At 36.6% G+C, this 12,202-nt stretch overlaps 1 protein-coding gene across 4 annotated transcripts in view; it reads right to left on the minus strand.

Annotated features, from left to right (window-relative positions):
• KLHDC10 (kelch domain containing 10) overlaps nucleotides 1–12,202 on the minus strand; it is a 60,251-nt gene that overhangs the window by 13,507 nt on the left and 34,542 nt on the right. For all 4 annotated transcript variants that reach the window (XM_025929874.2, XM_086690266.1, XM_086690275.1 and 1 more), the window contains one exon: nucleotides 1,851–2,072. In XM_025929874.2, the coding sequence (XP_025785659.1) occupies nucleotides 1,851–2,072 (222 nt within the window). The remainder of the gene's footprint in view (nucleotides 1–1,850; nucleotides 2,073–12,202) is intronic.

The raw sequence follows: 12,202 nt of genomic DNA on the forward strand, positions 1-12,202 counted from the left end.
AAAAGCCTGCTTTAATGCTCTCAGAAGATAGCCCAAACCACTGACATCTAACTACTACAAAGTACTGCAGAAAAAGGTTTAATTCACACTCTATGGACTGTGTCATGTAGCCAGCTCATTGTTAGGTGTGTGACATGTATTCAATGTGTATTTGTGGAGTTCATGAAATACTGTGGATAATAATACTAAATGACATGAACCACTGCCGCTCAAGGCGGTTCAAGTACGCAGTAAGGCAGAGGAACATGAAGTATTATCTTTGTCTTAGCAAAGGCCCAGCAGGGCTCTGGATGAAGGGATAAAATGATCATTCTGTTTTTGCCAGGGGAATGAATGATCTCTACATTTTAAATTATGGTTTCTGTCACCTTAATCCTCCACCAGATAAAAAGAAACACCAATATCCTGCTGGTACCTTTGGTGTTCTTCTCTAGATCTCTTCTGTTCCTGCCACACACACACACACACACACATTCTTTCTCTCTGATGACAAATGCTCCCAAAATAGTGCTACTGTATTATTTCAATGGCATTTCTTTTCTAAAATCAATTATTCAGTTAATACAGAATAAGAATCAGCATGGGCTCTGAAGCCAGCTAGAGCTAGGTTTCAATTCTCATGTGACCTCAGGAAAGTTATTTAATCTCCAAATTAATCCTCACAACAGCCCTATGAGGTGGGAACTAATCTTATCTTCTCCATTTTTATAGCTGATGAAACAAGTGGAAAGTGGTTTAACCTTGTTGAACGTTTCCCAAAAAGAATCTTGCCAAGCTAGGATTCAATTCCAGGCAATCTAACTCCAGAGCCTGCACTCTTAGCCATTTCCTTAGGGCATCTCTGTAGCCTCAGTTTCTCTTTTTTTTTTCCCTTCCAAATTTTGATTTAAATTCTAGTTAGTTAACATATAGTGTAATACTGGTTTTGGAATAGGATTTAGTGATTCATCACTCATATATAACACCCAGTGCTCATCTCAACAAGTGCCCTTAGTACCCATCACCCATCTAGTCCACCCCCCCCCACTCACCTCCCTCCATCAACCCTGTTTGTTTTCTATCATTAGGAGTCTCTTGTGATTTGCTTCCCTCTTTTCCCCCGCTTCCCATATGTTCATCTGTTTTGCTTCCTAAATTCTACATGAGTGAAATCATATGGTATCTGTCTTTCTCTGACTTATTTCATTTAGTATAATATACTCTAGCTCCATCCATGTCATTGCAAATGACAAGATTTCATTCTTTTTGATGGCTGAGTGATATTCCATTGTGTGTGTGTGTGTGTGTGTGTGTGTGTGTGTGTGTGTGTGTGTGTGTACCACATCTTGTTTACCCATTTATCAGTCGATGGACATACTTGCGCTCTTTCCACTCAGTTTCTCATTTGTACAATGGCAGTAATTCTAGTTTGTGCATTATACAGATGTCATTAGGTAAACAGATACTACACGTGAAGTACTTTGTTCAGAAGCTATCATTGCCATTATAAGCCCCATCTGTTGATCTTCTACTACATTGTGCTTAGCATACATACATATATATGAACCTTTATACTGAACCCACTGAGATATCACTAATCCCAGTTTACAGGTAAGGAACTTGACGCTAAAACTCATCAAGCAAGCAAATGGTACACAGCTAGATTTAAACTCAGGACTATCCAACTGCCAAGTGATTCTGAATCACCATGCTATATTATTACCATAGTGAAAAGTCTACCCATTAACAGGGTTTAATCATATTACAGCATTATTATAAATTACGAACAAAAAACACACGGCACTAAACCTGTTCTCACAGACATTGCTTAATTATGAAAGAGTCAAAAGTTCAGGACAGCTTGCACTCACGTGACATAGATGCCAATTCCCGGGGCATGTAGCCATCTGTGCCCATCTGGTGCCATACTCCTGTAGCAAAATGATACCTCCAAAGCTCCCTGAAGAGAGGATAGTCTTCATTATCTGGCCCTCCAGATTCATCGTAATCTGGGTTATAACCTCCAAACACATAGAGGTTGGTATTATCTGCCACACAACGATGTCCACTTCGTGCTGGTGGAGGTCTGTGGCCTAGGAAAGAAGAGGACAGTCTTCCACAGATGGCCAAGCAGATTAAAAACATAAACAAAATTTGGTCATAATCATTTTAGCTTTAAAAGGGGATGGGGAAGATTTATAACGTGGATTTACTTTTTATTTGCTTAGGTTATTTTATACGTTCGCACATACTACTTAAGATAATTTTAAGGAGCTAGTCTCCATTTGTATTTCATACAACTACTTTCAGATTTTGGAAACTGTAAAAAAATTTTTTTCCAAGGGAGGAAAAATAGCATTATAAACTCAAGAAAATGGCTGACAACTTGAAATTTGCAAGAGAAGGAGGAGGGGTTTAATAATCCAAAAGCTAACAGGACAAATTTTCTTATTTCCTTAGAGGAGAACAAAAACACAGGCCAACTAAATTAAACTGAAAATATTAGAGAACTACATAAATATAATCACAAATGTGAATGAGTCATGTATAAATAAAAATACACACACATAAAACCTATGATTTGTCCACAGTATATAATTACACACTTAAAGAGAAAACTGGCTTTCAAAGAGTTATAGCAAAATTTGGAATTTAAATCCCACTCCAGACATTATGGCAGTCAACAAAAAATATCCTTATACTTATCTCAAAGAGCATCTTTCACCCTATTAAGAGCTTCACTAAGGAAAGCTATTTCTACAATTGATATTTGAAAGCTTTCTGAAGCTTTCTGTAATTTCTGAAATTATATCACCTAGTTCACTAAAAACGACTTCAAGATTATTTTAGAGTAAAAAAAAACTAAAATTTTATATTGTTTCTATTATCCTTACAATTGTTTATACCAGTCTACACAAACCCTTACATAGCTATAGAACCAAAGATGCTTAAACAACATATTGGATAGAATAAGAAGCTACTATAGTTGTCTGTTACCTTAAAGACTTATCTAATTTCTTATATTAGGAATAGGCACTAGTATAATGTTAATTAATATTTAGGACGATGCTGGGCACCTAACAAACTTCTGTAATATAAATAAACATTTATTATCAACCTAACATAAGCCTTATATATATATATTCTTAATCAAAATCCCACTTCCTAAGGTATAGTTTTAAATAAGAACTGAAAAGAAATTGCACAGATCTAAGAGAAACTAAAAAACTAATGAACCATGAATCACCGAATCACTCAACTCCGACCTGTTAGTCCTGCTTGAGAATCTTTGACGGTTCCTTCCTGTTCAAGTACGGAGTGTTCAACTAGTGATTTAGGGCCTCTGATGACCTAACTTTGTCCTGATCTCTCACACTCCTGCCTGTTTAAGTTTGTCTCGCTGCTTGGAAAGGCGAGTACTTCCCTTAGACCTTGGCCTGGCCTCCTACCCTTCAATGCCTACTTGTGGAAATGCCTCCAAGTCCAGCCCTTACAGCTTTCTCACCAATAAAACCCTAGGGCCCTTACAGTTCAGCACCCTACAATTCAAATGATAGGATATGCACTTTCTATAAGATTATGTAAACACATGATTATATTAGGCAATCTAGAATCAGTTAGAAAATTGACTCATGAGCCGTGATTTACCTCAAGTGAAGAACTCAATTTCTCTTTCTAGGAATCTTGAAATACAGAAAGTGTGGTGTGGAAGAAAGAGCAAAGGCTCCTACAAATATCCAGATTTGAATCCAGGTTTTTTTCTAACTGCTACCTTGAGCAAGTCACTGACCCTCACTGAGTCTCAGCTTCCTCATCTGCATAAGGGGATATTATTCTTGTACCTCACAGATTTTTCATACTGCTATTAAAATGTTTATTAATAAAGTTTTATTTTAATGTTTATTTATTTTTGAGAGAGAGAGACAGAACGCGCCCGAGCAGGGGAGGGGCAGAGAGAGAGGGAGACACAGAAACTGAAGCAGGCTCCAGGCTCCGAGCTGTCAGCACAGAGCTTGACGTGGGGCTCAAACTCATGAATTGTGAAATCATGACCTGAAGTCAGGCACAACTGACTGAGCCATCCCAGCGCCCCTAAAATGTTTATTGGTTTATATATGAATCTTCAACGTATCTGCAAGCTATTTGAAGAGAGAGAAATGTACTTGTATTCATCTTTCTAGCACCAAGCCTAAGGCACACAGAAAACACTAAACAAAAACTTACAAATTTAATTCTTCTCTACTCATTTTGTTAATGTTTTTCTCCTCCCAATAGGTTATAAGCTCCTCAAGGGGAAAGGTCATGTATAACAATTATTCTGTACTACCTCTAACACCTAAAACAGCTGGAGATATTTAAGGCACTAGAAGTTTCACTGATTTTAAGTCAGAGTAAACAATGACAGGGACGCTCAAAACAGTACAGCTCTCAGTGGACATTGATATAATTATACTTAAGAGATATACGATTTGGGGGGCAGGAGTTGGGTTATACAACAGTCTTCTCAAAATATAAATGTTTCTAAAAATTAGTGACACAAATTTAGGGGCACCTGGGTGGCTCAGTCGCCCGAAGTCCGACTTCGGCTCAGATCGTGATCTCACAGTTCATGAGTTCAAGCCCCACACTGGGCTCACAGCTGTCGGCACAGAGCCAGCCTCAGGTCCTCTGTTCCCTTCTGTCTCTGCCCCTCCCCTGCTTGTTCTCTCTCTCTGTCTCAAAAATAAATAGTATTTATTAAAAATAAATATTTATTGAAAATATGTATACTTTTAAAATATATAAATAAATAAAAATTAGTGAGGCAAATTTAAAGAAAAAACAGAATTGCTGTGGTCAGCAGATGGGAACTCTAAGAATGTCTATAACGTCACTCACTTTATTACCTATAGTCAACAATTTTTTAAAACTGCTTTTGGACAGAAAGGACATACAGTCTATTCTAGGATTTTCTCTAAATGGCTGTACAGCAGATACTCCATTATAAGTTTATTGACAACTATTTTTGTGACAACTATAACTCAAATGTATTAAAGGTTGAGGAGTTAGTGAAAAGACAGTTTTAGATTTATCCACTCGTTCATTAAGCCAAAAATCTTATCAGATACTTGCTATGTACCAGGTACTGTGTAAGATGCTGCGGATACAGCAAAAGAGAATGGAGATACCATCACCATTTCTGTCCTTTAGAGCTTGTAAAGGCTAGTCCTACACTGTCCAATGCAGTAGCCACTAGTCATATATTAATGTTGAGCATTAATTAAATCAATCAATTAATTAACCAACATTAATGTTGAAATGAGGATGGTCCAAACTGAGATATGTTCTAAATGTAAAATGCCCACTGGATTTCAAAGACTTAATATCCAAAAATGAATGTAAAATTACAAATTTTCGTATTGAATACATGTTGAAAAATTTTTTATATCCTGAGTTAAATAAAAGTATTATTAAAATTAATGTTGCCTGCCTTTTACATTTTTATTTTTATTTATTGCTTTGAAATTTAGAAACAAATTTTATTTAAGATCTGAAATACAATTCCTAAAATATCAACTTCTCCAGAAAACCGTGGCTACACAATGCATTGCCTCTATCATGTTAGAACGTGCATTAGACTCAAATACAAAAACCATGAAACAAACCACCATCCTTCAACAATTTGAGCAGAGAACGCCTAAGGAACAACATAGATGGACTTGCAGAGGATGGGCTGTTTTACTTCAAGCACCATAAAAAAAAAAAAAAAAAAAAAAAAGAGCACAAATGGCCTTTTACATTTTTAATGTGGCTACTAGAAATTTTTAAATGTTGTGGTTCACGTAACATTTCTATTGAACAGGGTTGGTCTAACTCAATTGCTGGCTTTTGTAAGTAATTTCATTATCTATGCAAATTAAACTGCTGGGTAAAGAGCATCTGATCAATTTTTGATAAATATTAAACATCCTGTCAAGAGGTCTGATAGCCAGGAGTGAAGAGGTTACTGTTCTTTCTCTTTGGTCAGTAACTAGAGATTTCTTTGTACATATTTATAGCCCAAGAGTGACTAACATATCAGAAAGTCAAATTTTATTTTGAATAAATCATGGGAGTTTGTCAGGGATAATGTCATGGAGACTAAGCATTGCTTTTCATTATGTGGGATACAGCATAGGCTCATCAACTTGACCGAAATAAAATCGGGTTTTAGATTGTTAAATAGTTCTCTGAATCCTCCCCCAAATTCTCCACGTGTAAATCCCACCTTCCTAAAAATGACTTGCTACTATTAAAATCACCCAGGGAACTAGGTTACCTGATTCAGGAACTTCCACTAGAAAATGTAAAAACTCCAATGTGAACTTGTATGCAGAGGTGAACTTCTAATATCCAGAAGGCAACCTCCAGCTAAAGCAGTGTGCACCTACTATGTCCGAGCCATCTTCTCTTCTGTGTGCTCACCCTGTCACAACTTGCTGTTTACCCCAGGGAGTAAGCAGGAGCTTATGGTAACCAGGGAAATGGGCTTTAGTTTCCAGCCTAAAGGAAGGAAGAAGCTAGCTGTCCCCCATCAGGGGATAGATGATTAGGTTGCTGCTGTTTTCACCATTACAATATTGTAACAAAGCTTCCGTTATGTATATCGAGATGCAAATGTCCGAGTATTTCTGGGTCAAAGGAATATACGCTTTGACCTGTTACAGATGCAATGTTGTCACAGAGCCATACTGCTCTCCAAAAAGACTGGAACAATTTACACTCCAGCAATGATTTCTGGAAGTGCCTATTCATGCTGTCTTCAAGCTCTTTCATTTGTGCCCATCAGAACGGTGCAAATTGGTGTCAGGTAATTTGTATTTCCCTGATTTTTACTAGTTCACATGTTTATCAGCCCATTTTATTTCTTCTTTGGGGAACTGCCTGATCACATCCCTTGCCTACTTTTCCATCTACTGAGTTTTCTTCTCACAGGTTTATAGAGATTATTATATTTCTTTCTTCCAGCCTGCTACTTGTCTCAATTTTGTTTATGGTATCTTTTAACAGATGGAAGTTTTCGTCTGAATCTTTCAGTCTTTTCTTCTAAGGTTTCTTTGCAAAAAGAAAAAGAAACAAGGCTGCTCTGTATCTCCTTTATTTCTAAATCATTATAAAATTATAAAGAATTCCCACTTACTTCTAGTAATTTTACAGTTTTGACTTTTTATATTCAGAACCTGAATATATCCAGAACTTACTTTTGTGTATTATAGGAGGTAGGGCTCTAACTGTTCCTCTCAAATGGATAGGCTGTTGCCCCCAAACCATTTATGGAAAGCCACCTCTTCTATACTGAATCGAAATATCACCTTTATCAGACACAAAATTGACATGTTCTAGAGTAGAATCAGGAAAATCCCAATTATCCAGGTCTAATCACAAATTTAGACACAAAATCTATTACTCTTTAAGAATGCACACAATCAATGCAAAGCAAAACCACAAAATCTTAATGGCAAAAGCTTGCAAATAAAATAGCATGTTAACATTTATTGCTTAATAAGTCTATTACTTACAAGATGTAGCCACCTCTAAATGTTCTATCAAATATGTGTGGGGAGGCCATTAAAAAAATAAGAACTTTCACCGCTAAAAGTATTAGCTGGTTATAAATATCAAATAGCTAAAGGATAAATTGTTTAACTGGTCACTTTTTTCCAAATATGAAGCTTTCCATTACCTCTGCCGGAGAAGACAGGTCTTCTGTTGTACACCTGGAAACCCGACAGGAAATCCAAGGAAGACTGAGCCAGCTAGCTCCCGCCCCTGACCAGCAACCAGACCTTTTTACTACTCCCAGAGTCCAAGCTGCTCAGGCAAAAGCAACCCATTCATATCAGCAGGCAATATTACTTAGTTGTGTAAGCATTTCCTACCAAAGAGACTCTATGCCCTATACGAGATGTGTATGTAAATATTTGGCTTCTCAGGGCAGAGTAATCTTTAGCGTCTAAGATGGCAGCAATAAAATAAATTCGCTTTGACAGGTTCTGGTGTTATCGTCAGTTAGTTTCAAGTGCTGAGCACAGCATACTTGAGACAGCAGTCGCACTGTTCTAGGGATCAGTGGCCATGGGCTTCTGGGATCTGTTCAGTTCCACGGTCTATTCCTATACCATTATCACACTGTCTTAATTATGTTAGCTTTGAAGTATCAATCGACATCTAGTAGGACAAATTCCCCTTTGTGTTACTTTTTCATAAACCTCTTGGCTGTTTTTCTCCATTACTCACGTAATGAATTTTGAAATCAGTTTGTTAAAAACCTATAAGAAGTTCTTTGGTATAAGACACCATCTTATACAGATGATCAAAGTTAACGGGGTCATAATGGGACAAATCAACACCATGTGCAATGAGATGAGCACAGCATTACTTCCGAGTATTCCTACCAAAAATGCATTAAGCTGAATGTAAGGGACACTGCACAATATAACTAGTGTTTACTGTTCAAAAATATCAACACCAAGGCTGAAGATGAGAACTGAACGCAACATGTGATCTGGGACTTTTACTAAAAAGGATATCATCGGAATAATTGGCAAAATCTGAAAATAAGGTCTGTAAATTAGATACTAGTGTTAATTTTATCCATTACTTATAGTTTCCTATTTTGTGTACGAGTCTGCAGTCAAAGAGACTACTTGTTTTTTAGGAAAAGACACTTAAGTATTTAGGGGCAAAGGGGCATGATGTCTGTAGCTTACCCTCAAAAACGGTTCAAACAAACAATATGCATGTATATGTATACATGTGTTATACATATAGAAAGGGGGGGGGGAATGGGCAAGGAGAGGAGAGAGAGAAGAGAGGGAATAGGATAAAGCAAATGTGATCAAATATTAACATTTGGAGAATCTGGGCAAAAGGGATAGAATTTTTTACCATTCTTGTAGCTTCTCTGTTGAATCTGAAATTATGTCATGAAGGAACATAATCTCTAGCCTTTTGTCCTCATCTTATTTGATAGTCATCAGTAGTTTCATTGTTTTTATTTCTAAGTACTTTACAAATTTCCATAGAATTGTGACTAGGTATCTTTTATTTTCTAATTCGTTGCTGTTAATATATAGGAAAGTAATTTATCTTTGCAAGTTTAAATTTTATCCAGCCAACTGTGTGAACTCTAGTATTAGTTATCATTAATTATCTTGAATTTTACAGTAGACAATGATATACATGTTATTAATGACAACTTTCTGCTTTCTTTCCAATACATGTACCTTTTATTTTTTTCCTTGTCTTCTATTGTATTGGCTGAAACCTCCAGAATAAGGTTGAAGAGTGGAGATGATAGTAAGCATTTTTGTCTTATTTTTACTTTTTTTTTTTCAGTATATGAAGTTTATTGTCAAATTGGTTTCCATGATTTTTACTTTAATGAAGATATTGGTAATGTTTCACCATTATATATATTTGCGGTTGGTTTCTTTTTTAACAATTTTTTTTGAGAGAGCATGAGTGGGGGAGGAGCAGAGAGAGAGGGAGACAGAGGATCCAAAGTGGGCTCTGCACTGGCAGCAGAGAGCCTGATGTGGGGCTCGAACTTGCGAACTGCAAGATGATGACCTGAGCTGAACGAAGTCTGATGCTTAACTGACTGAGTGGGCCACCCAAGGTGCCCCTACAATTAACTGGGTTCTTATAGATAGCCTATCAATAAAATAAATTTTCCTTTTTTCTTGGATGCCTGCAAATGTTCCCTGCCAGGAATGGGTATGATTTTTTTAAATAAAATTTTTACTGAAATGTAACATAGAGAAAATTGCATAGGAGAGTACAGCTTGATGCATTTAACATTTAACAAAATGAACACACTGAGAATCAAAGTTTATAAAATGCTTTTTTTGATATCAAGAAAAGCTTGTTTTCCCACTTTTCTGATTTTATTGAAATAGTTAAGCTTTCTTATTTTCCTTTCCTTTTTTCCTAGGGAGATCTTTATCCTATAACCTCTAATAATTTTTAAAACCCATAAACTTTTGTTTTTCTAACAATATTAAGAATAAACCACATATGGAAAGGAAGTTGGCTATTAACAGCGTTTACTTCTGTAGAGGGGAATAAAGTGGAGAATAAAGATATAAAGTAGGACCTTTGCTTTTTTAATTTAATCTCTTTCACTGTGAAATATAACACATGTACAGAACACATAAAACTATAAATGTGTAGCTTAACAAATTATCAAAAAGGCAATATGTAATCATCACCCAGGTCAAACTACTGAATACTGGCAGCACTGAGACACCCCTTACCTGCTTCTTTTGGTCACAACTCCATCCACCCCACCTCCTTCACTTCTAGAGGAAATATATTTCCTGATTTTTATGGCAACTATTAAACTTGCTTTCTTTTAAAGGCTTTATCATACCTAAGTTTGCATTCCTAAACAGTATTGTTTATTTTGGCCTAAATTTGAATTGTATTTTAAAAAAGAAAAAAAATTTTTTAATGTTATTTTTGAGACAGAGAGTGAGGAGGGGAGGGGCAGAGAGAGAGGGAGACACAGAATGCGAAGTAGGCTCCAGGCTCCGAGCTGTCAGCACAGAGCCTGATGTGGGGCTCAAACCCACAGACTGTGAGATCATGACCTGAGCCGAGGTCGGACGCCTAACTGACTGAGCCACCCAGGTGCCCCTGAAGTGTATTTTAATAGAATGATATATAGTATGTATTCTTTCTGGGCTGTTTCTTTCATAACTAAGTTTCTGAGATTCATGCATGTTGTTGGGGTGTATTAGTCTGTTCATCTCCATTGCCAAATAGTATTACTTTGTGTGAATATATACCATGATTTATCCACTCTATGTTGTGTGAATGGAGATTTGGGTTGTTTCAAATTAGTGGTTCTTAATGCTGCTATAAACATTTTTGTACAAGTTTTCAGGTGCACAGGGGTCAATGTTTGTAGGCCATAAATCTAGAAATGTAATTTCTGAGTCATAGTGTAAATCTTTACCTTTACTAGATAAGGCCTAACTGTTTACAAACTAGTTGGTATTGTCAGTCTTTTTAATTTAGCAATTCCTAAAGGTTTGTAGACCTCTTTTCATCATGGTTTTAATATGCATTTGTCTCTGCGGTGCCTAGGTGGCTCAGTGGATCAAGCATCTGACCTCGGCTCAGGTGATGATCTCGCAGTCTATAAGTTCAAGCCCCGCGTCAGGCTCTGTGCTGACAGCTCTGAGCCTGGAGCCTGCTTTGGATTCTGTGTCTCCCTCTCTCTATGCCCCTCCCTGCTTACACTCTCTTTCTCAAAACTAAACATTGAAAAAATATGCATTTGTCTCATTACCTTTTTTTATTTATTGACCAACTGGATTTTTCTTTGGGAAATGCCTGCTCAAGCTTTTAATACATTCTTCTATTGAGATGTCTATTTTCTTCTTCCTAATCTGTTAAGTTTGTTATATATGCTTGAGGTAAGGACGTTCACTTTTCACCCTCCTATGTACTTCTGTATTATTTGAGTTTTAATAAACCCATATTACACCTGTAAATTCTAAAACAAAAAATCAGATGATCTTAAGCAGTTTCACTTTCTCCTTACCCCCAATTTGTTTAAATCACCTGAAATGTCACAGAATGTTATTTATAGGTATATCTATCTATACACACACACACACACACACACACACACACAAATATGCACACATACACATATTTATATTATCCTGTGTTTTTACAGAATGTTGTATATATAACATACATACACACATATGCATACACATACACGCATTTCTATTATACTTCTACATATTTATAAATCTTTTCTTTTTTTTTTAATTTTTTTTTCAACGTTTTATTTATTTTTGGGACAGAGAGAGACAGAGCATGAACGGGGGAGGAGCAGAGAGAGAGGGAGACACAGAATCGGAAACAGGCTCCAGGCTCTGAGCCATCAGCCCAGAGCCCGACGCGGGGCTCGAACTCACGGACCGCGAGATCGCGACCTGGCTGAAGTATAAATCTTTTCTTAAAAATCAAACTAGGCTTCATAGCCCCTTTATCTGGACACAACTTTAAGTTTTACTGGTTTCTTTGCACACTGTTGCTTTCTATATCCAAATCTCCCTCTTTCTTGGATTTGTTTTCATTTTACTGGGAGTATCTCTTCAAAGTAATTTTCCAAAAAGGGTATGTATGGTAAACTTTCAGAATTCTCATTTATTTTGACCCCCACATAAACATTAGTGAGGCT

Source organism: Puma concolor, chromosome A2 (genome assembly GCF_028749965.1).
Source record: "Puma concolor isolate L17-30 chromosome A2, mPumCon1.1.hap2, whole genome shotgun sequence".
Classification (NCBI taxonomy): Eukaryota; Metazoa; Chordata; class Mammalia; order Carnivora; family Felidae; genus Puma; species Puma concolor.